At 41.3% G+C, this 25,408-nt stretch overlaps 2 protein-coding genes across 2 annotated transcripts in view; one reads left to right on the top strand and one right to left on the bottom strand.

The window, feature by feature from the left end:
- Window positions 1–1,373: 1,373 nt before the first annotated feature.
- BHMT (betaine--homocysteine S-methyltransferase) lies at window positions 1,374–24,262 on the top strand. The gene is made up of 8 exons (XM_007976291.3): window positions 1,374–4,423; window positions 8,172–8,304; window positions 11,640–11,758; window positions 12,927–13,118; window positions 13,777–13,924; window positions 17,664–17,846; window positions 19,448–19,676; window positions 22,908–24,262. The coding sequence occupies exons 1-8, from the start codon at window positions 4,199–4,201 to the stop codon at window positions 23,089–23,091; spliced, it is 1,413 nt and encodes a 470-aa protein (XP_007974482.3). The 5' UTR covers window positions 1,374–4,198; the 3' UTR covers window positions 23,092–24,262.
- The window catches only part of LOC119618313 (uncharacterized), a 115,885-nt gene continuing 97,865 nt past the window's right edge, over window positions 7,389–25,408 (bottom strand). The window contains exons 4-8 of the mRNA XM_073014922.1: window positions 13,762–13,911; window positions 12,918–13,030; window positions 11,619–11,719; window positions 7,808–7,934; window positions 7,389–7,696 (exon numbers count right to left, since the gene is read on the bottom strand). The gene's annotated coding sequence lies outside the window, so the exon portion shown is untranslated. The remainder of the gene's footprint in view (window positions 7,697–7,807; window positions 7,935–11,618; window positions 11,720–12,917; window positions 13,031–13,761; window positions 13,912–25,408) is intronic.

Here is a 25,408-nt window from a genome sequence, read left to right as displayed (position 1 = left end):
GGAGATGCTGGACATGCTGGCTAATCCGCAAGCCCTGAGGGAAGCATTTTCACCTGTGGTGGAAGGAAGCCCTGAGCCATCAAGCAAAAACAAAAAGCTCAGCTGTTTCTCTAAGAACTAGGAAATTAAAGGCAAAAACTCAAGCATGGGCAGAAGTTGGACGCACCAGCAGGAGCCACAGGCACCATCAGAGCCAGGCTCAGGAAGGGCTCGCTGACTGCAAGGGAAAGGCAATGAAAGCATCCTGGGAAGAGGCTGTTTTGTGCTCTAAGTTTATGCCAAGCCAAATGCAAAGACAAATCTGAAAAGTCACCCAGCTTCAACTTCCAGTTTTCCATATGAAGACACTAAGACCCTTTAAAGGGGTGTAATTGTGCAGTGTGGTTGACCATGCGTGAGTGTGTTGGGACAAATGCATGTGTGTGGCCACTGCAATAGATAAGGTACTGGACAGGACAGGTAAACTGAGGAAAGCCTGTGCACCTGGAGAAGAGAGTTTTAGAAGGCAAATCCACCCCATCAACCTTTTAGTATCATCATTCTGACAACAAAAAATAATGGGGGTTAGTGGCAGTAGGAAAATGTAAGGCAAATGAAATCTTTGGTTTGGGGGCTACTTGGGGGAACATGTTTTTTATAACCCCAAATACACCTTCTATTTACCGCAGAAGTTGAAAGCCCAAATGCCTTTAAGGTAAGGTAAATATGTGAACCAGAAGAGTGCAGGGCAGCTGGGTGCGGTACAGCCAGCAAATGGGAAGGGTGGAAGTACCACATAAAGGAATTTACATTCAATTTTTTAAAAACACTGGCCTTGCCAAAGGAAACGCAGAAGTTGGCTCCATTTCCACATCAGCAGTCTGCAAACACTGTTCTGTACAGTGTTAAAATGTAAAACCACCATTAAACACAGTGTTAAAACATCATTAAACATCATGTTAAAATATAATACATCATTAAACACAGTGTTAAAATATCTTCAACGGTTTAAGGCTAAATGAAACATATTTAGTCTAAAAAGGCCTGTGAAAAGTCAGTTTCATTTAAAGGAGATCCCAATTGAGTGGGAAATGAAAAGTCCTGACATTTTTCCATTTACATATTGGTAAAAGAAACATTTTAGCACTTATTTGAGATGGTTTCTATCTCCTCCTTGGGAAAAAAAAAAAAAAGGGAGACGATATCCTTTACCTCCAGCACCAAGCATAGGGTTTAAAACATTGTATTAATGGTACCTAAATGTTTATTGAGTGAATAAATAGAATTTTAAATAGAACAAAGCACTGGTCGGAAACAGAACAATAACCGAGTCTCTTTTGAGGTTGTAAAATGAAGGGGGTGGATCTCCAAATCTAAGTCTCCTCTTCTTCTTTGAGATTTATTTTTAACCCCCAACATCTTTGTACACAGCCATGGACTTCAGTCTTATGACCTCCCTCATCTGGTTGACTCCAGTAGAGATCAGAGAACATAGGCAGCCTCCCAAGGACAGTTTATTACAGAACTCACTTCCTGCCGGGTGCGGTGGCTCACGCCTATAATCCCAGCACTTTGGGAGGCTGAGGTGGACGGATCACCTGAGGTCAGGAGTTCAAGACCAGCCTCTCCAACATGGTGAAATCCCGTCTCTACCAAAAAATACAAAAGTTAGCCAGGCGTGGTGGCGCCGGCCTGTAATCCCAGCTGCTCAGGATGCTGAGGCAGGAGAATCACTTGAACCCAGGAAGCAGAGGTTGCAGTGAGCCGAGATCGCACCACTACACTCCAGCCTGGGTGACAGAGTGAGACTCTGTCTCAAAAAACAAACAAACAAGCAAAAAACCTCACTTCCTAAGTGGTATCCAAACAGACTTAGTTATCTGGGAATGGGGCAAAGGAACTTCAGGGAGCGTGCTAATGATCCTTCTAACTCCCTAACTTCGTGGTTCTTGAGAACAAAGAGTGGACACCCACCTCACAGAGCTGTGGGGGGTAAATAATGTGTGAGTAAAAGGCTTAGTGCCTTTTACATACATGGTGGATATTATCATCTAGTATGGAAATAGGAGGTGAATAATTTTTTAAATGGACCTAATTGGGGGTGGGGGCATGGGATAGTTAGGACAACAAATTGAGAGACCCAGGAAAAACAAAAATATTTTGACAGCGCCTATAAATCATTCTCGAAAAGCTGGGAGTGGATAATTTTTTTAAAAAACGAAAATTCCCTATGTTTGAGTACAAATCCTTTAATATACATCTATACACTTAGGTACTCAAAAAATTCCTCTGCAAGAATGGTTAACAGGCAATAGTGGTTACCTCCAGGGAGGGGACTTGATCTGCAACAGCAGCTGGGGAAAGGCTTCTAAAATTTTTTTTCCATGTTTTTTTCTTGGAGAAATAAAGAAAAAAAAAAAGTAAAAATTTTGCCATGTGTCTACATTACCTACTAAAAATTCATAATTCATTTGTAAATTTAATGCTACTAGGTTAAAATTTCTCCCAAGTTGTGCCACATTTTGAGGAAACTGAAATTGGGAAAGTCGGCTTTCAGCCTCAATAATATTGTTAGAGAGCTGATACCGCCCCCTGGTGCCGGGTACCCACCACTGTGGCTGCTCCCTGCAGCTACCGCCGGGCTCGCTCTAGACCTGTTTATCTCACCAGTGCTCACCAGGTGAATACCTTAACCAGTTAACGCATTAACTAACTAAACCGTTACCTATTCAGATACTCCAGTGCCTTCATAGTTTTTTTTAAAAAATCTAGGTACTGTGAAGAATGACATTACCTCATGCCTCATTCTTGCTGACCCCAGATCACAGCTGGGGGTGGAGGAACCGATGAAATAATAGATCATTTGAATGAAAGTATATCCTTTCACCTTTTCATTTCTTTTTTCCATTTTAAACTTGACATATTTAGAAGCAAAAGGGCATTTTTACTTCCTCAGTTGTATTTCAAACACACGTCATTTTAGCAGTTAAATTTGTATTAATTCATCAGGCGTTGCAGTAACTTTCTTCTCTGCATGTGTTGAGATGGAGGTTCTTTGTCCACATACAGAATTTTTCACATGCTTTTATTTGGGTAAAATTTTCTTAACTGTGTTTCAGATATTTCGTTGTTCTGTAGGCTATTTACTATCATGCTGCGCATGTTTTCTTCTTTTGAGACAGAGTTTCACTCTTTTTACCCAGGCTGGAGTGCAATGGTGCAGTCTCCGCTCACTGCAACTTCTGCCCCCAGGGTTCAAGCGATTCTCCTGCCTCAGTGTCCCGAGTAGCTGGGATTACAGGTGCCCACCACCACGCCCGGCTAATTTTTGTATTTTTAGCAGAGACGAGGTTTCACCATGTTGGCCAGACTGGTCTCGAGCTCCTGACCTCAGGTGATCCATCCTCCTCAGCCTCCCAAGTGCTAGGATTACAGGCATGAGCCACCGTGCCGGCCGTGCTGTACATTTTTTAAAGTAATGTTTTTATTATTTTAAAATCAATGTATTCTCATTATAAAAATATTTTAGAAAATACAGTGAAACATGAAGAATAAAACTAGCCTTAATTCCGCCATCAATAGGTAACTACTGTTAACATCTCTATTTCCTCCAGTTTTTCTAATGTCTATGTTTTTATATCATTTTCATGCTGAATTTTGAAGTCTTCAAAGTACATTTCTGCTTCCATTTATAAATGTTAAAAGTCTGTCCTTGTTAAATATTACAAACATATTTTTATTAGAAACTACTGTATTATTAGAAACTGCAAGGCATGTTTGGGTATAGGTGTAGAAGGTCATTTTGAACATACCCGCCAATTCAGGGTTAGTATTGGACTCCTCTATTAAAGCCGCATTTGTGTCCCGTTATACTGGATGTATATCACACAGGAGATCACACTCCAGGCTGAAGATCTTCCAGGACCATCCCCAAATTCCATAATCTTGACGCCTTGGCCTTTGACAAATATTTGAGCATCGAATGGACTTCTCAGAGGCCTCTCTGGCAGCCTAAGTGGGCCACAGTGTAGGCGAGCAAGAGGACAGTTAGGGTCGGGGCAAAAGTGCAAGAGGCAAAAGGGACGCTAGGCAGGTTTGAAATCTAAGCGAGTGGCAACATCGCTTTTTCTTATCTTACTTTTCGGTGGTTCCACCCATTCGGGTGAACAATCTGGATCACCTCCTTGGCAAGCTAGGTTCCCAACAGGAGGCGGGCCTGATGAAGGGCTGGTGGGCGTGTTCCCGCCCAAGGCCCGCGCTGGCTCGTGCTGTGGCTGGGAGGCCCTCCCCGCGCCCAACTGCGGGTATAAAGAGGCAGGCTGCGGACTCGGAGCAGGTCGGGGCTGCGCAGCGCGAAGGCTCGCCTAGTCGGTCCGCATCCGTGTCGACCACCTGTCTGGACACCACGAAGATGCCACCCGTTGGGGGCAAAAAGGCCAAGAAGGTGAGTCTCCAGGAGACCCGAGGGCCCTCTCCTCCCCCTCCCACCTGCTCTGTACCCCAGCCTCTGGGAGCGCAGAGGGGCCCTCGGACCCTGCCTGCGACCCATCATCCTCCTGCTCGCTCCCCTCCCTTAGCCTCAGACCAGAATGTGCTTCCAGAACTTCTCCAGCGGGACCCCAAGGCGCGTCTGAGCCTCCCCACGCCTGCCCCACGTTCAGAGGGCGGCCTCAGAGCGCCTCTCTCTCCGCTCCAGCCCCAGCCCCGTTTGGACCAGAGCGCGCCCCAGATTTCTGTGATCCTTGCCCCTCAGACCCAAAGGCACCCTCTGAGCCATCCCCGACGGCTGGGTGTCCCCAGAACTCCAAGCCTCCCAATACCTTCTGAATCTGGCACCCCAAGACCAAAAAACTCCCCAGAGACACTGCTTCTACCCCACAGGCGCGATATCCTGTCCGCACTGAGCTGCGTAGCGCGCTTGGCGCGCTCCGCATCTGTGTCTGCGGGGGCCGCCGCGAGCGCCCTCTGCACCCGGCGTGCACATAACGGGGAGGAGTGGGTGGCGCTGGTTCCGACATTTTCCTGGACCCGCACCGCGGGTGTCGCTGCCTCCCCGCCGGGTTCTAGCTGTACCCAAGGCCTAGGCGCTGGTTGGGTGATTGCAGATTTTCACAGGCAATTTGATGTCCGAGATGACAGAAAAATGTCATCCGAAATGTCAGCCTCGAAAACATGGTTTAAGAAAAAATGGGCAGAGTGGCTGTAAGATACTGAGGAAGGGCTGTCGATGAAATTGTAAAACCCAATTCCAGCTCCAGATTAACAAATCCATCTCTTGGCTTTCCCAGTGGCTTGTTGGGAGAAGTGTTTTCAGTCCAGATGGTAGGCTTTCCTCTAATTTGGGGAACGAACGGATGGATAGATGGACTGACTGCCGTGGAATGAGACTGGACGGGTGGGAAGAGAGAGAAGGATGGAGGGAGGAGGGAATAAACTTGACCTTTTGGTATCAAAATGCCCAGTCCCAGGCCTGGCACGACAGAGGCCCCCAGAAAATGGTAGGGAGGCAGCAGAGGGGGCCAGGCCAACTGCATCCTCTGGGCTGTAAGAACAGTGAGAAAGGTCCAGCTGTCATCCCAGTGCCTGCCCTGCTGGAGAACCAGCTGAGGTGTGCCCAGTTTCTAAAGGGATGGCCTCCCAAATCAAAAGACCTCTACACAAGGAAGAAGGTCAATTCGGTTACAGATTCTAAATGCATCATCATGTTGATGGCATGAGTGGGTGCTGAGATGGCAAAGGACTATGGACTGTCACCAGTCCAAGGAGGGTGAGAATCTCGCCAGTCCCTAAGTGTACTAAATTAATAGTCCGTAGAGACTGGGAAGGATGATTCCTATAGATATAGATATAGGCATAGATATTTTTTGTTTGTCCCCATTCTCATAGCCATGTAATTCTAACTTATTCCCCAAACTCAAACTCAGAAAATCTAACATTTTAAAGAATTATCTTTATAGAATTATCTAAGCAACAGATGAATGTAAGATGGAAAAAAACAGTTTCCTCAGTAACTTGTTTCCATGCATATGTCAGTGTTAAAACAATATATGGACAATAACATGTCTACACATTTGAGTTTAAAATTAAAATAAATGTTACAAAGCTTGCACATGTTCATTATAAACAACTAGGGAAAGCACAAAGAACAGTGCCTGTTAAATTCTGGTGTATATTCTGCTAGTTTGTTGTTGAGGCAAATATGTACTTTTTAAACAAAAATGGGCTGATATTACACATAGTGTTTTGTAATACTTTTTCACAAAACAGTATATTTTTTTCATAGCACATTCCATTTTTTAAAAAGTCTGTTTAGCTTGGGAACAGAAAATCCTGAAGTCTAGATAATTTTAAAATGCAGTAGAATGTAAGAGATAGTATTTCCAGAGAATCACTCAACAAGTGCATGAACCACATAGTAGTTGAATCGCCACTACCCACCCTGCCACCCAACATTAGATCCTTAGCTATGCTGCACATTAAAATGTTGAGGTACTAAATATATATATATATATACACTAAATATATATATAATTTTTATTATTGTTGTTCTTGTTAATTAGGTCATAATCAAAGTTGTAGTTTTCAGATGTGACATTTAGACACATTGCAATCATGACAAATATTTGGATTTCAAAATGACATGTGAGCCATTTATATTTTTGTAGTGCTTTGTTATTTTATGGGCTCCCGGAAGATAACATGGCTTCAACATTATGGCTTGAAAATGTTTTGATCTGAAAGGTATATTAGGGAACACACAGCATAATCCTACCACTTTGCTTCTGTCTGGTGAAATGTCAATTGTTTCCTCTCTCTGAGCACCAGCTGTCCAAATGGCATGGGAAGGGGCAGTGGAGGGGAAGAGAATGAAAATGAGGGAGGTTCTAAGAAGGCGGCAAAGAATTGGGATGCAAAATCCTATGACTGCCTCTCACAGATTTCTGGAATGCTTGTTATTATGTCAGCTTTTGTTTTATCCACTGTTATTGGTAGTAAATGGAACACACAAGGTAAATACATCCCAAGTTATTCCTTTACACTATATAGTTTTTTTCAGGGCTGTCCCGCCACCCCCCAATCCCATTTAAAATCAAATATAGATATTATTTAAGCATAAAAGAGTCAGGAAGCCCTATGCTCCCCATCTGGAAGATCATGTATAAATTACTCAGGGACTCTGGGTCTTGATTTTTCATTTGTGAAATGAGAGAGAGATCTCAGTTGAATTGAATACTATTTATTTTTAAAGTCTATGATTCTTTGAAATTACAAAAAAAAAAACTATTAAACTAGAGAATTACTTTGTAATTCACAAAACCCTTTCAAAATACTTAATTCCAAATTTATCTATAGAACAACAGGGTGATTACTGCACAGTATTGTAAATGGAATAAGTATGGAGATTGGGCTGAAAATCATTCAACAAATACTTTATTTAGTTGTTTCTTCCTTGTTCTCATCATAGAGTACAGAACGCGCACACTCATAACCTGGTCTGTATAGCACAGCTACTGTTGCGGAAACTCAATGTTAACACCAAAGATAGAAGTCTTTGAGTGATTTGGCCACCTTTTCAGTCTTAAAATAAAATGGCTTAATAGCATTGCTGGGCACTGTGGCACGAGCCTGTAGTTTCAGCTGCTGGGGAGGGTGAGACTGGAGGATCTTCTGAGCCCAGGAGTTCAAGTTCCTCTGGGCACATAGTGAGATCCTGTCTCTAAGAAAGAAGAAAAAAAAAAAAAAAAAAGCATTCTATGCCATTTCAACTTGTTTGACAATTTTAACCATCTCTTTAGCTTGTTGATAGAGTAAGAAGACTAGTATTTACCATTTTAAGAATCTGTGCTTAAGTGCAGATTTGAGGCTTTACAACAAAATCTTTTCATTTAATCCCTCAGCAGATAGTTCTTGAAACACACTTCCCATGGTATTCTTCAAACACTCTTTAACATGTTCTGAAAGACCCCCGCAACCGCAGCACATACAAAGGAATACACAAATGTTTATTTTATGAGCATTCTGGTTGTTTGTCTTATAGATAGCCATAAATGTATACATAAAATATAAATTTTTCTCTGAAAATTCTAAAATAAACCACACCTCTCCAAGAATATATTAGCAAAAATAATAAAAATAGAAAATTCTCTTAAACACTCAAGTAACTCCTTTTCCTCCCTCATCTGTAATTTTAGGGCATCCTAGAACGTTTAAATGCTGGAGAGATTGTGATTGGAGATGGAGGGTTTGTCTTTGCACTGGAGAAGAGGGGCTACGTAAAGGCAGGACCCTGGACTCCTGAAGCTGCTGTGGAGCACCCAGAAGCAGGTTGGTGCAGAGCTCTATTGTAAGTTCTCACAAAGGAGCCGGGTGTGGTGGTTCACGCCTGTAATCCCAGCAACTCAGGAGGTTGAGGTGGGAAGACCACTTGAGCCCAGGAATTCAAGACCAGCCTGGGCACACGGGGAGACCCAGTCTCTCAGAAGTTTTTTAAAAAATTAGCTGGGCATGGTGGTGCACGCCTGTAGTCGCAGCTACTTGGGAGGCTGAGGCAGGAGGATCGCTTGAGCTATTTTATGCAAATGATTGTGTGTATTTGCAGTGCTTTTGTAATTGAGACTGAGTGGTAGCTAGAATTGATGGAAACCCCGAAGAGTCTTCCTGCAAGCTGGACCTCACCTGCAACATTTTTATATATCCGGTGCCTGGGCCTGACTTTTTCATGTTCTAGGCAACAAGAAAGGAGTGGTTATGCTACAGGACCACAATCCCCTGTCCAAACCACATTTTGGGGCCAAATGTGTCTTGGAATCCAGGAATCTGGGGACGTTAGAAAGTTAATACAGTAGCATATTATGTAACACTCCCAATGGACCCTGAAGCAGCCCCCATTGAAACATATTAATACATTTTTGCATCAAAATATATGACTACCTTTACTAACTGAAACATGTTTATCAATACCTTCATGTTGGTTCAGGTCATATTTTGCCCCCAAATGGTTTTGCTGCAAACTTACCCAACTGAAGAAATACTTCAGAATTTTATTCGATCTTTTAGAGTTTACTGTGGAATTTCAAAAACTTGCATTTCTCAAGCTAAATCTATAAGGCTAATCTCCAACTATGCTATGTACATATGTAATCATGTATCAATGTATACTTAGCTTCTATGATGTTAAAATAAGTAATATAATGAGGAGTTAAGGCCACAAAATAAAGGTAATCAATTAGTATAGGTGACATCATTGTGTAAAAGGGACTAGTCCTATCGTATTATGGGTTAGAGGATGAACCTAGGAACCTTGTGATCAGGAAAATGTAGGTGAAAGGATACTCAGAAATTACCAGCCTCATTCTCTTGCTAAAGTTCATGCCCAAAGTTATGGTTCTTGCACCCAGTGGAAGCAGTTTTAATTCAGCAATGAATTCAGGTTATTGGGGTCTGGAAGAGTTTGAGGAATCTGCCTTTCTGTTAATTGCCCCCAGGTGACTCTAAGATGGATCATACTTAGAGAATTACTGCAGTTTTAGAAGCATGATGAATAATCAAGAGTGAGGAGTTGTCTTCAACTGTTTGAGATCACTGCCCTATGGAAAAATCTGATAAAAGTTTATAGACCTTCTGCACTGTAAAATGTATTTATACATAACAATTTGCACACATTTTCAGGGTTTTTTCATGAAACCTCTGGAAATCCACCCAAGGACCACGTGAGTGGACTTCATAGTTATAAACCATTTCTTCCTAGCGTCCAGAAACCTAGTATATAGGCCTTTCAGTCCTCTCCAACCACAGCAGCTCTGGGTTTATCTGATTGATATATGGGACTCCCTATATTTTTAATTGGTTCTGTTATTATAAAACAAGTTTGAAGCCCACTAATTTAGGGATGCTTTTGAGGTCCCACTGAGAACTTTCTATGATTTAAAATATCATGGAAAATGACTACAAGCTTACAAATCCATTTTCTAAAATTTAAAAGCTTTTTTCACTTATGTATTCATCTATTTACAAACAAAAACCAAGGTTTCTATGTTCCAGGCACTCTACTGTACTAGGCCTCTGGGATGCAAGAGATGAGTATAGACTCATCTCCTGTGTTAGTCCCAAGGGCTAAGAACTTCAGCATCCTAGCAATTTCCTAGCCTCTCATATAGTTGCTCCTGGACCTTTGGATTTCATAAACCTCTGAAATTTCAAAATAATTTTCAGGAGCTGATATAGTAATAGCATGCTGATTTCTTACTTTGCCCAGTTAATTCTCCTAACAAAAACAACCATCATCCAAGTTTCACTGTCATTTTATAAAAGGAGTTTTTTTCCACTGTCTTACAATGGCAGTTTTTGACAAGGCTGAAAACAAAGATGGGTTGGGGAAACTTTTAAAAGAAGATGCCTATGCCTCACTCCAAACCAATTAAATCAGAATATCTGTGGATTTGACATTCCAATCCATAATTTTAAAAAAAAGTTTGCAGGGGATCTAATGGGCAACCATAGCTTAGGACAGCTATTTTAAAACAAATGATAATTTATTAAACTGAATACATTTAGCTATATGGAAAAAAAAATCCCACCATATTCCTCCAGCTGATAAAACTTTGCCATTTGGAGGCCTCACACCCATAATCCTAGTACTTTGGGAGGTTAAGGCGGGCAGATCACTTGAGGTCAGGAGTTCAAGATCAGCCTGGCCAACATGGCAAAACCCTGCCTCTACTGAAAATACAAAAAATTACCAGGCATGGTGGCAGGCGCCTGTAGTCCCAGCTACTCGGGAGGCTGAGGCAAGAGAATTGCTTGAACCCAGGAGGCAGAGGTTGCAGTGAGCCAAGATCACATCACTGCACACCAGCCTGGGTGACAGAATAAAACTATCTCAAAAAAAAAAAAAAACAAAAAACCTTGCCATTTGGCATGCATCCATGGATCTGTGCTTGGAAATCCTGCTCCAATTCTTATTTCACCCCGCTACCAGAATTATCTTTTGAAAAGACTGTACTAATCACATCATCCAGTTGCTTAAAAACTAAATATTTCCCTGATTCATCAACTCCAGCCATTCAAAGTACTTGTCATTCCCCCAAATGCTATGCCTGTTCTTGCCTTATTATCTTTGCTCAGGCTGTTCTCTCTGGAGGGAATTCCCTTCCCCACCTTCTCTGCCTGGCAATAGCACAGAAATCTTCCAAGTGCAGCTCAAATGATTCCTCATCTTCGGACCTCCTTCACCTCCTTGCCCCATGTCCTGGGTAGAAATGATCCCTTCTTCCTGCATAACCCAACCTTGCAGTGCTGTAGTTAGTTATATCTAGACAGACTGGAAAGTTGTCCAAAGACAGGATACTGGATTGTTCACCCTTGTGTCCGTGGGTGCCATCCACAAATACAGTCAATGAATGATAAACAAAGTAAACAATGAACAAGATGAGCAAATACAGGAATATGAGCATCCCCTGGCCACTCATTCATCTAGTCACAGCAGGTTTGCAGGAGTTGCCAAGAGACTTCAGATCTACCTCTCATCTACCCTTAAGATGTGCAAATGTCAAGCAACCAGAAATTCAAGCAGTTATTTTCCTGCTTGTTTATCTGAGAGCCATTTGAAAACACTGTGGGTTAATAAACAGAAATTATACCTTTCCTCTTTGCTCTCCCAGTTCGCCAGCTTCATCGAGAGTTCCTCAGAGCTGGCTCAAACGTCATGCAGACCTTCACCTTCTATGCGAGTGAAGACAAGCTGGAGAACAGGGGAAACTATGTCTTAGAGAAGATATCTGTGAGTAAAACCAGCTGTGGAACTTTTAGAAGGATATTGTTGACCCATTGCATCAACAAAGCTCCCATAGAGAAAAGGGTTCAGCCTCTTCAGAGTTTTGTTTTATTTCTAATAATACAAAAATGAGAGGCGTGAATAACAGCCTTAGGTTTTATTTAGCTGTAATCCCCAAAATTAACAAAGAGGCATTTAGCAAAGCAGATGAAAGAAGAGGTATTTAATGATTAATGATTCTCCTAGTCTCCTAAGTTGCTGAGTAAATTGGGCATCCTTACAAATTCTTTCGTCCTTAATGTTTTTAAATGTAGCATGGCTAGAGGAAAGATCATAGGCATAATAAATCAGTAAACCTGGAATAGTGCCTGACTCAACCACATCTACTTTGTGATGTTGGACCAACCCCTTTACCCCATCAAGGCTGAGGTTTCCAAAATTCCATGAGTATACAGTGCTAGGTTTGGGGAGCTTTTTGTTTGTTGAGCATAACAAACAACTTTTAAAGTCTAAATAATTAGAAAAGACCTACGGTGAAACCCCGTCTCTACTAAAAAATACAAAAAACTAGCTGGGCGAGGTGGCGGGCGCCTGTAGTCCCAGCTACTCGGGAGGCGGAGGCAGGAGAATGGCGGGAACCTGGGAGGCGGAGCTTGCAGTGAGCCGAGATCCGGCCACTGCACTCCAGCCTGGGGGACAGAGCGAGACTCCGTCTCAAAATAAAAAAAAAAAAGACCTTATTAGTTATGCACTTATCTGTTAATTGAGAATATACATACAAAAATGTCCTGAATTCTATAGTTATTTAAATTCAATTTCATAAAAGCAAATCATCACCACCACTACTATTTGTTAGGTACTCTTCTAAGTGCATCTTAGGCACTGGAAGATACCAGATAACATCCTTCGATGTAAACACTTTTACCATCTCACACATCTTTGGTATAATGTAATGTCATATATAATATATATTTATTGTTACTATCACTATTATTAGTGTTATTGTTATTGCAAACTGTTCAACTTGGTATAAAGCTTTGAACTATTCCATAACAGTCATTTTCTGGAATAAGATACTATTGTAAATATACAACTAAGATGTGAATGTTTGAATAATAATTTTATTTCAATTTCACGTGAAAATTTAGAAGTCTCATATACTCACCCATTTTAGGGGCAGAAAGTCAATGAAGCTGCTTGCGACATTGCCCGACAAGTGGCTGATGAAGGAGATGCTTTGGTAGCAGGAGGAGTGAGTCAGACACCTTCATACCTTAGCTGCAAGAGTGAAACTGAAGTCAAAAAAGTATTTCTGCAACAGTTAGAGGTCTTTATGAAGAAGAACGTGGACTTCTTGATTGCAGAGGTAAAGAATAATGTGAAAGATAAGACAAATACACCTAGTACATTTTCTCTACCTTTGGCTTTCAAGAGTAATGTGTGGGGTTAGGTGACGATCATAACTAGTAATAGTAATATTTAGTTTTTGAAATCGTTTCCCAATTCAGGGCTTCTGATAAATTTGATTCAGTTAATCTGATATGGTGTTTTTCCAACTTTTTGACTGCAATTTATAGTAAGAAATCATTCTATTTCATTTAAAAAATGCTAATGGGTCACAATTCAAAGTTTGAAAACAGTAATAATGAAGTTTTTAAGCAATAGAATACGTTTTCAAATTGTTTTGGGAGAGGCTGGGCGTGGTGGCTCACGCCTGTAATCCCAGCACTTTGGGAGGCCAAGGCAGGTGGATCACAAGGTCAGGAGTTTGAGACCAGCCTGGCCAACATGATGAAACCCCGTCTCTACTAAAAATACAAAAATTAGCTGGGCATGGTGGTGGGTGCCTGTAATCCCAGCTACTTGGGAGGTTGAGGCAGGAGAATTGCTTGAAAATGGGAGGCGGAGGTTGCAGTGAGCTGTACTCCAGTCTGGGTGAAAGAGCGAAACTCTGTCTTAAAAAAAAAAAAAAATTGTTTTGGGAGAAACGATATTAAAAGTACTCTAACCTTAACTGATTCCAGTATTTTGAACATGTTGAAGAAGCTGTGTGGGCAGTTGAAACCTTGATAGCATCTGGTAAACCTGTGGCAGCAACCATGTGCATTGGCCCGGAAGGAGATTTGCATGGCGTGCCCCCCGGCGAGTGTGCAGTGCGCCTGGTGAAAGCAGGTGATGATAGATTTCAATCAGTTTGTGATTAGTAAGGCTTAAAAGAACACGTGAGTGCACATCTGTCTACCAATCAGTGTATACTACTTTCGTTAACATAAAAACCATTAATTTACTTTTTTAAGAATATTGATATTATTGAATCCCAGATGGAAAAAAGTTTTAAAAATACACACACACACATACACACATGCACACACACACACCAGGCTTCTGAAAGGAGCAACTAGCCCTAGCTGGAGATTTAACATCTACAAGTAAGGTCTTTAAACATTAATAACTTTTAAGTTAGTTGCCCTGTTTGCCAAAGTTTTTCAGTCTCATAAATTACTAGTATATTTTGCTTTTTATAATTGGTATAATAAATCAGAAAATCCTTTGATATAAAACACTGACAACCCAGTATATCTTTTGTATAATTGTAAATCCATTCCAAATATTGGGTTTCATTTCATTTAGAAGAAACCCACAGACTGTTTTCAAAACTGCCCCATTTTAAACCCAGAAAATAATTGTCAGGGAAAAAGCCTGACTCACTTTGTATAATAGAGAAATTTTGACTAGCATTTTGTTTAATCTCTGATTTTTACCCAACTCCTGATTTTTTGTGAAAATTACTTTCATACTTGTCATTAATAATAACAAATATTTAGATTTAGGGACAAAATTGTATAATCATAATTTTTCATGGGGAAATACAACAACTAGGGGAGAGGCAAGTTAACTTTTTGAAGAAAGATCAGAGGAGGCCTTCATTATCCCCATTGCTAACTGGAATGAATGCATGGCCTGCATCTAATTCTTCCCTCATTCTGTACAGAGTAGATGGCTACAATTTTTTATATCGCTGTATCCTGTTTATATTCTTCATAGCACTTCTCACTTATCTCATTTGTTTAACTGTTTAATGGCTGACTCCCTCACTAGATTATAAGATCCATAAATGCAGAGACTGTCTGTTTAGTTCAGTACTGAGTATCCTGTGTCTAGCGTAGCATGTAGCACATAATAGGTCCTTAACAAATAATCTGTCTAGTAAATCTAGTCCATCTTCCAATGTTTAGTTCAAATTATACTTCCATGTATCCTTACATAATTTTTCCTACCCCAAGAGATCACTTTTTCCTCTCAGCAATTGTAACATCTGCTGTTTATACCATTCATTAAGAATAGCCTCAGTCTAGTTTCCAGTCAGTGAGAATGTTAACAGGGTTCTGGAGTTAAATGCATTTAGAAAAGGCTGCGCTGAACCGAATTAAGCAGATATCTTGTTTTGTTTTGTTTTTTGAGACGGAGTCTTGTCACACTGTCACCCAGGCTGGAGTGCAATGGCACGATCTCTGCTCACTGCCACCTCCACCTCCCAGGTTCAAGCAATTCTCCTGCCTCAGCCTCCCGAGTAGCTGGGATTACGGGCACCCGCCACCATGCCCAGCTAATTTTTTGTATTTTTTAGTAGAGACGGGGTTTCACTATGTTGGCCAGGCTGGTCTCGAACTCCTGACCTCATGATCCATCCGCCTCAGACTCCCAAAGTGCTAGGATTACAGGCATGAGCCACCACACCTGGCCCAAAAAAGTCCTTTAGAAAGAACCTCAGAGTTCATCAACAGGTGAATGGATAAAACAAAATGTGGTGTATCCATACAATGAAATATCATGCAGCAATAAGAAGAAATGAAGTTCTCAAACATGCCACAACAGGGATGAGCCTTGGAAACATCATGCTAAGTAAACTAAGCCACTCACAAAATGACAAATATCATATGATTCTGTTTATATGACATATCTAGAATGGCAAATCCACAGAGACAGAAAGTAGATTTGAGGTTACCGGGGGCTAGCAGAAGGGGAAAATAAGGAGTTAGTCCTTAATGGGTGCAGTTTCTCTTTGGGGTATCGAAAAAAATGTGGAAATAGTGATCATAGTTGCACAACATTGTGAGCCTAATTAATGCCACTTAAAAATGGCTAAAATGGGCCAGATGCAGGGGCTCATGCCTATAATCCTAGCACTCTGGAAGGTAAAGGTGTGAGGATCGTTTGAGGCCAGGAGTTCACGACCAGCCTGGGCAACATAATGAGGCCCTGTATCTACAAAAATAAAATTTTTTAAAAAGGTTAAAATGCTTAGTTTTACATGATATATATTTTACCACAATTTTTAAAATTCAAAAAAAAAAAAAAAAAAGGAAAGAAAGAAAAGTCCTATTTGGGAATTCCTCCCCCTTTGAGAGGATAGAGTAAAAGAATTATTATGTCATGATGCCTTCTCAAATCTTCTGGAGGAGGAAACTTCCAAAATCATGTCTAGCGATTGCCATGGTAAATCATCTTTGGTCCAAATATAGTTAAGAATATAATGACTATAAAGAAAGTTTTTGAAGAAAATGAAATATCTAAAACATATTTTGTTCTCACTAAATCAAACTTCACAACACCAAATTTTACAAGAATACTATAGGAAGACAATCCCATATAGTTGTGAGTCTGGGGAGGCTGAAATGTAAATTAAAAGCTTGTCAAAATGACTGATAGGCTAGTAACCACATTGAGTAGCTGAAGTCAAAGGATTTTTGAGATTCTTTTTCCTCAAACTATTAATCCTAGACACAAAATTCCTTCTAGAAAACACATGTCTAAAAAACTTTTTTCTAAATTACATTCTGCTGCTGTGCCCAAGAAGGCTAATGAACTTATTAAGCTGGCCTGGTGAAAAGGAACATTTATTTACACCTCAAGTAAGCAGTATGATAAACACAGGTGTAATCTAGCAGCTGGGAGTGTTGAAAAATTATTGTGCTTGCAATATAATGTCAAACATTGAAAGTTTGACTACTAAAATTTGAAGTTTAAAAAAACTAATAATTTTTTTCTTGAAAAAAGATGGACAGGGCTGGGTGTGGTGGCTCACACCTGTAATTCCAGCACTTTGTGAGGCTGAGGTGGGCAGATCATGAGGTCAGGAGATTGAGACCATCCTGACCAAGATGGTGAAACCCTGTCTCTACTAAAAATACAAAAATTAGCCTGGCGTGGTGGCACGTGCCTGTAATCCCAGCTACTTAGAAGGCTGAGGCAGGAGAATTGCTTGAACCTGGGAGACGGAAGCTGCAGTGAGCTGAGATCACGCCACTGCACTCCAACCTGGGCAACAGAGCAAGACTCTGTCTCAAACAAACAAACAAACAAAAAAGATGACACTTCAATTATACCAGACTCTTCAAAGCACATTTCACATAAAGCACTTCCTGCCTGCTAGTAATCATTCTCACTCAAAGGTAAGAGAGGTTTGTGGGGAATGAGGACCCAGTGCTATGCTTCCAGTTCATCATTCCAATTAAAATCTTCCTGCTGGGCATGGTGGCTAACGCCTGTAATCCCAACAGTCTAGGAGGCTATTGGATCACTTGAGCTCAGGAGCTCGAAATCAGCCTGAGCAACATGGTGAAACCCCATATCTATTTAAAAATATCTATATACAAAAATTAGCCAGACATGGTGGCATACACCTGTAGTCACAGCAACTTGGGAGGCTGAGGTGGGAGGATTGCTTGATCGCTTGAGGTGGAGGCTGCAGTGAGCTGAGATCACACCACTGTACTCCAGCCTGGGCGACAGAGTAAGACTTTGCCTTAAAAATATAAAAAAAGCTTCCTGATTCCTAATGAAGAGAGGAGAGCTGGTCCTGCTGGTTTGTGGTGCATCCCTGAGGCTATCATGTTCTTCCCACTCACAGGAGCATCCATCATTGGTGTGAACTGCCACTTTGACCCCACCATTAGTTTACAAACAGTGAAGCTCATGAAAGATGGCTTGGAGGCTGCCCGACTGAAAGCTCACCTGATGAGCCAGCCCTTGGCTTATCACACTCCCGACTGCAACAAGCAAGGATTCATTGATCTCCCAGAATTCCCGTTTGGTAAGACCAACATTTGATAAATCATCTCAATATCTTCATTTGATATTCATGTAAACCCAAGTAAATCTATACACAGAGATCTTTTGTCATGGTGAAGAGATGGCTTGGTGTCTCCTCATGTCTTGTCCCTGGTTTCTGTCCCTGCAGCCAAAAGCCCCTTGGGTATTAGAGAAGAGCAGAAGGAAAGGATGGTCCTGGCTAGCAAAAAAGACCTCTGAACTTAAATATAAAACCTGAGGTGAATCAGTATCTAAACAGGCTACCAATGAGTCATACTTTGGGGTTGGTGAGGATGCCCTCCCATGGGGGAATCAACAGATATTTAGCTCTAGTTCCAGCTCTGTTGCTAAGTCCTGTCACCTTAGGAAAATCTTTGAATTCCTCTAGCTCTCAAATTCCCTATTGGGAAAATAAGGTTAGACCAGTTATCTCTAAGGTCCTTTTCTCCAATTTTTAATATGGCTCAGCTACTCCAGAGTTTTGGGATTGCAGGCAAGATACCATCATCGAGTGACTGTATAACAAGTTTTAATGAAGAGACCAAGCAGATGAAGTGAGGGGATACTTGCAGTCCAGGGAGAAGGAAAAAGTTTCCCAGCAGGTTTGGGAAGAGGGGATGGGTTGATGTCAAAAATTAAGCCAGAGTGGTTAACAGGGACAGGGCATGCCCAGTCTACTTCCTTCTAAGGTCTTTACACCCTATCCTATATTTTATAGAGACCCTTAGGCAAGTAAGATATTTTAAAATACAATCACTTTGGAGGAACCATGAAGGAAGAAAGGCAAGGCATTTGTCTCCCTTAGGCAAGTAAGATACTATAAAATACAATCACTTTGGAGGAACCAGAAGGAAGAAAGGCAAGGCATTTGTGTTACTTACTGCTGTAAAACACATTAAATTAATGCAAAATGTAGTAGCTTGAAAAACCACTTCTTATCTCTCAGTTTCTCCAGGTCAAGAATTCAGGGATAGCATAACTAGGTGGTTTTGGTTCAGGGTCTCCCAAGAGGTTGGAGTCTGGATATTGGCCAGGGCTATTATCATCTGAAGGCTTGATGGGAGCTAGGGGATCTACTTCCAAGCTCACTTAATTGGCTTTTGGGAGTTAGTGTCAGTTTCTTGCTGTCTGTTGACTGGGGGCCTCAGTTCCTCAGCTCATGGGCCTTTTCGCTGTGATGCTGGAAAACACACTTGCAACATGTGATGCTTGCAACATGGCAGCTGGCTTTCCCCAGGGTGAGTGCTCCAAGAAAGTACAAGGCAGAAACCATAATGTTTTGTATAGTCTAGCCTCTGAAGTCACATGCCTGTTCTGCCATATTCTATGGATCTCACAGACCAGCCCTGTTATAATGCAAGAGGGGATTGCACAAAGGGAAAAACATCAAAAGGCAGAGGTCATTTGGGACTCTCCTGAAGACTGGATACCACAGCATGTAAAAGTGAACATATAAAATAAAGTAGCAAAGTTTTTCTTAAATGCAAGAATTGAATATTGAAAACAATTCATTTATTGAAAATTACATACTTGTAACTACTTATCTTGAATTTTTATGAAAAGAATGTATAATGCCTAATGGCATAATGCCACTTATTACAGGACTGGAACCCAGAGTTGCCACCAGATGGGATATTCAAAAATACGCCAGAGAAGCCTACAACCTCGGGGTCCGGTACATTGGCGGGTGCTGTGGATTTGAGCCCTACCACATCAGGGCAATTGCAGAGGAGCTGGCCCCAGAAAGGGGCTTTTTGCCACCAGCTTCAGAAAAACATGGCAGCTGGGGAAGTGGTTTGGACATGCACACCAAACCCTGGGTTAGAGCAAGGTAAACGTCTTTTACTATCCCAAACTAATTTAGATTATGAATATGTTCAAGTGGGGCCATTTAGAAGAGTGCAGTGAATTTGTTGTGTGATGATGAAGAATCAGTCATCCCCAAATTCTCTCCTAGAGATGTTTATAAAGCATCCTTATTAGGTGATTTCTGGAGATTGTTTTAAGAATATAGAATGTATTTGGCCTGATTTTGGATTTTGAAAAGAAAAAGAACTAAAAAAAAAAAAAATGTAAAAATACAGGCTGGGTGCAGTGGCTCACGCCTGTAATCCCAGCACTTTGGGAGGCCAAGGTAGGCGGATCACTTGATCTCGGGAGTTTGAGACCAGCATGGGCAACATGGCAAAACTCCATCTCTACTAAAAATACAAAAAAAGAAAAAAAAGAAAAATAGCTGGGCATAGTGGTGCACGTCTGAATCCCAGCTACTTGGGACGCTGAGGCATAAGAATTGCTTGAACCTGGGAGGCAGAGGTTGCAGTGAGCCAAGATCACGCCACTGCACTCCAGTTTGGGCAACAGAGTGAGACTCTGTCTCAAAAAAAAAAAAAAAAAAAAAGAATATAGAATGTAAATAAATGTAAGTGGCAATGAAATGTGATTTCGTGCTCTAGTAAATTACCATTAATGTGGTGCACAAAATCTTAAATTGCATTGATTTTTAAGAGTTAAGGATCACTTAAGTAAAGCTAATACTGTATCAAGCGTGATTTTCAGAGCTGGGAATACAGTGGCAAATAAGACAGGCAAAGTCCTTGCCCTCAGATTTTACATTCCAATGGGGAAGATGAATAATATACTAGTAAAAAAATTTATGTCAGACACTGGGCAGGGCAGTAGGAATACAGAAATGAAAAGCTGTGGCTTAGAGACTCACAGTCTACTGGGTAAACGAATACAAAAGCCGATGTATTATACTGTGGTAGCTGCTTTAGTAGATGTATAGATAGAAAAGTAACAAAAGAAGAGAATGACTATCTTTGCCTACCAGAAAGATATTTTAAAAGAAGGGTTTTGGGGCTGGCTTTTGAAGGCTCAATAGGCTTCTACCATATAGAGAACTAGGAAGCAGGTAGAGGACGGGTGCTCCAAGCAAAGGTAGCAGTTTCACTCTGTTCAGCAGCTATTAACAGAGCACAACTATCTGTCAGATGCTGTTGTGGATGCTGAGGTAGCAAGCTAAACAAGGAGCTAACAATCTAGCAGGCAGAATGATAAACAGGTAATGTCCAATACAGCAAGTCCAAGGATGAAGATGTGCACAGGTGCGCAGGGCCTGAGCTAATGTCCCATGGGGCAAAAGGCAAAGGGAGGGTGCATGAAGGATTTATAAGAAAGCTGATGCCTGAGTTGAATTCTGATACAGGAATTACATTGCTAGAGGAACAGCTCTCAGGAAAGCACTGAGAAGTGGAAAGAGAATGACACATTGAGAAACTAGAAATTTGAGAATAGCAGAGACAGAATTTGTTGGAAGAAGGAGGAGGCAGCCTCTTTATTTGTGCTCATGAGTTATGTCAGACCCCATCCCGAAGGCAAAGAGGAGCCTGGGGTGGGGTCTCAGGTAGTCCAGGGCAAGGTTAGATTAGAAAGTCAGCAAGTTGTAATTGCCATGTGAAGAAGACTTGCTAGGAGGGACAGCAGACAGGTTGAGGCCTGAGCCAGAAGGAAGCAAAGGAAATCGAAGGGCAGAAGTGGAACCTGCAGAGTGAGAGGTGCAGAAGTTATCCAGGGTTTGGGGAAGAACAACCAAGGTGAACTCAGCTGGCTCATGAGGATGTGAGGAAGGAGAGGTAGTGTAAGTGGAATAGACAGTACTCCTATCCCAAATTTTTCCTGTGCATATATTAAAAGAAGAAATTCAAAGTGGACATAGTGACTCACACCTGTAATTCCAGCACTTTGGGAAGCCAAGGTGGGCGAATCACTTGAGCTCAGGAGTTTGAGACCAGCCTGGGCAACATAATGAAACCCTGTCTCTATAAAAAATACAAAAATTACCTGGGTATGGTGGTGTAGACCTACAATCCCAGCTACTCAAAAAGCTGAGGCAGGAAAATCACTTGAACCTGGGAGGTGGGGGTTGCAGTGAGCCAAGATCGTACCACTGCACTCCAGCCAGGGTGACAGAGTGAGACCCTGTCTCAAAAAAGAAATTCAAAGTAATTTTAGACTTACAGATTGAAGGGAGGGGGTGGATTTTTTAGTCCAGATTCATGTGTGTTTTAATGGATGCACTCTTAGAATCCAAAGACGGCTCCCTCAATATGCATTTATAACAGAACAAGAAATCATCTCAGTTTTTACATCAAAGGGCGCCTTCTAGGACAAAACCCGTTTTTTTTTGTTTGTTTGTTTTTTGTTTTTTTTGAGACGGAGTCTCGCTCTGTCGCCCAGGCTGGAGTGCCCTGGACGGATCTTGGCTCACTGCAAGCTCCGCCTCCTGGGTTCACGCCATTCTCCTGCCTCAGCCTCCCGAGTAGCTGGGACCACAGGCGCCCGCCACCTCGCCCGGCTAGTTTTTTGTATTTTTTAGTAGAGACAGGGTTTCACCGTGTTAGCCAGGATGGTCTCTATCTCCTGACCTTGTGATCCGCCCGTCTCGGCCTCCCAAAGTGCTGGGATTACAGGCTTGAGCCACCGCGCCCGGCCAAAAACGTTGTTAATGAGGCAGATGCCTCTAGAGGAAACACTGTAAAAAGCCATCCAGCAGAATGGACCGCTTCCCAGTCCCTCCACTGCTTCTGATGTTTCTTCTCATCTATAGAAGTAAAATACAATGTACAGTAACCTTTTAATGAAAACACGGCATCACGGATGGAGAGAAAGCCTGCCGCTGTTGGTTGTTGCTGTTCAGCAGCGGCCACGGGTATTCTAGTGATGCTACTGTGCTGCTTAGTTACCCTGAGCACATAATTTTTTCACTGTGTTAATGGTACGTCATACTTTTCCTGTTAAGTATTAATGTGTGGATAAGTGTAAGCAAATGATTGTTTATCAGTAGCATATAAATTTGGAGTCAGGAATCATGATGAAGCCAAACAACCACAGACTGTCCACACAGGTGGCTGAGATTGACACCTTTGCTTTTTAATGTCTGATAGGCAACTTTGTGTGCTGCATGAAATTATTTAAAATATTATATAATTTTTAAATGGTTCCATGACATAAAGACCAAAGCTAGGGGAGGAGTCTGATGTCATGTGTTTTGTTCACACAGGGCCAGGAAGGAATACTGGGAGAATCTTCGGATAGCCTCGGGCCGGCCATACAACCCCTCAATGTCAAAGCCAGATGGCTGGGGAGTGACCAAAGGAACAGCTGAGCTGATGCAGCAGAAAGAAGCCACAACTGAGCAGCAGCTGAAAGAGCTCTTTGAAAAACAAAAATTCAAATCACAGTAACCTCAATGGAGGCTATTTTTGATGAATTTCTAGGTGTTTGAGCCACAGTTCCTACAAATAAGGAAAACAGGGTTAAAAAGCAGTGCTTTCATGAATGCCATCCTACACATATTATTGCTATTGCCTGAACAAAATAGAATTACAAATAGCACTTGACAATTTTAAAGTATGTTTTAGAAGTTTTATTAGGAGCAAAATAAGTACAAAGTAAATCTTGAACAGGTTCACTAAGCACCCACTCTGTGTAAGGTATTATGGAAATCACTGGAGCACAGGAAAAGTAATTCAGATGTTAATCCCACTTAAAGAAGTTGGTAGGCTAGCAAAGAGGATGAGACATGAACTGTCATAAAGAACTCAGCAACCAGCCAGGGACAGAAAGTGCTATGGAAAGGGGCTTCTAAACTCTTTTGAACATGACCCTTAGTAAGAAACACAATTTATATAATGACCCACAAAACACATCACATCTTACTGTCAAAATTAAATGTGTGATCCATTCTAGCATTTTCTGTTCCATTCCTTTTCATTCTATTTCATTTACAAAACACACTAGTTGAGACCTTTCAAATGGATTTTTATGACCCACTACTGGGTTTGGATTCACAGTTTGAAAAACATTGCTGTAGGACACTTCAGATAAGGAGACCATCCTGTTTAAGTTTATTCTTATAAGCAGGTCGGTCATATGAGACTTGATCAATAAATATCCAATACCCAGAGTCCTGCTCTCAGAGTTCCCGAGTTCTTCTGTTTCCTGACCCACTTTTCTACCAGTAAAAGACATAGACCAATGGGGAGGAGGGAGGAGAGATGGATATTTCAGCCCTCTCCAACCTGGTCAACACTGGATGCCTCTGGGCCATAAGGCTAAGCAGAGTGAGCTTGTGTTAGTTGGTAGCTTTTAAAAAATATAATAAGAAAAAAGTAGAGATTCTCTAAACTCTAGCCTGGTTTCCTAGATTGAGAACTACGATATTTTTCTCTGATAATTAATATCTACTCTGCTACAAGAGCTCAAGCCTGAAGATACAAGACTATTAGAAGAAACATGGCTACCCTCAGTGTATTAGAAAAGAGGTCATGCTGCTTTCTAAACATTCTTGAATTGTTTGAACTGTTTTGAAATTGTAATTCTTTTCAGCTATTAAAAAGAAGAGCAATGAGACTATATTGCTTGTATTTTATTCTTATCCTGGTTCTACAATTTGCTAAGTCTTACGCAAAACCTCTATACCTCAATTTCTTCACCTATTTAAAAGAAAAACCTACTTCACAAGTATGCTGGAATTTTAAAGGAGCAGGTGGCAGTATTTTAAAGGAAAAGAGGCCCTACTGGCTCTTTCTGGAGAGCCAGACAGGGAATTCTAGAAAACAAAAATAGGCCAGGTGTGGTGGCTCACGCCTGTAATCCCAGCACTTTGGGAGGTGGGCAGATTACTTGAGGTTAGGAGTTCAAGACCAGCTTGGCCAACATGGTGAAACCCCGTGTCTACTAAAAATACAAAAATTAGCCAGGTGTGGTGGCATGCACCTGTCATCCCAGCTACTTGGGAGGCTGAGGCATGAGAATCACTTGAACCTGGGAGGTGGAGGCTGCAGTGAGCCGAGACTACACCACTGCACTCCAGCCTGGGAGACAGAGTGAGACTCTGTCAAATAAATAAATAAATGGAAAGGCAAAGAAATTGCCAGAATTTTCTTACTAAGAGTTAATAATCCACCCCAATCCCCCAATGCATAGAAACAGAGCCAAAGCAGCACAACTTTCAGAGGCTGCATATGACCGAGATGAAACAAGAGTGAACTCCCCTTTTTATTTTTGTTTTTTTTTTCTTTTGGCAAAGTTGTTATCTATCATTTCTCTTATATTCTCAAACCAAGCTCAGTATTTAAAGCTTTCACTCACAGATGATATGTTATTGGACTTGCTGTTCTATTACTCTGTAAAATGCATGTCCCTTTAATATTCTTTTCAGAATTTTATTGCCACCAAAATATTATAACCTTTAATCATTTTTATATCCATTGATTTTTTAAAATATTTCCCTGAAAAGGAGCTATGGTGAAGATATTCTTGAATTAAATTATATGTCAACACTGCCTCCTAGTGGTATAGTACATATTTTGAAATGGTTTTTAAAATTTCAGTCCCTCCTCCAAGCACGTGCATTTTATTTCCAGAAATCTTGTTCATTAAGAGAGAACATTCATTTAATACCTAAGAGTTGATTGATGTTAAATAGAGACATTTCTCACTGGTAAATATTTTTTATGGACTCCGAGCCAGAGGGACCTTAGAGATCAAAAGTCCAAA

This window comes from Chlorocebus sabaeus, chromosome 4 (genome assembly GCF_047675955.1).
Source record: "Chlorocebus sabaeus isolate Y175 chromosome 4, mChlSab1.0.hap1, whole genome shotgun sequence".
Lineage (NCBI taxonomy): Eukaryota > Metazoa > Chordata > Mammalia > Primates > Cercopithecidae > Chlorocebus > Chlorocebus sabaeus.
Note: the sequence above shows the minus strand (reverse complement) of the source record. Positions and strands in the feature narration are given on the sequence as shown.

Coding starts and splice junctions, on each gene's coding strand:
- BHMT (XM_007976291.3), top strand. CDS start 4,199: ATGAAGGGCTGGTGGGCGTGTTCCCGCCCAAGGCCCGCGCTGGCTCGT. Junction 8,305..11,639: donor TGTGGAGCACCCAGAAGCAG/GTTGGTGCAGAG, acceptor TTGCTCTCCCAG/TTCGCCAGCTTCATCGAGAG. Junction 13,119..13,776: donor TGGACTTCTTGATTGCAGAG/GTAAAGAATAAT, acceptor AACTGATTCCAG/TATTTTGAACATGTTGAAGA.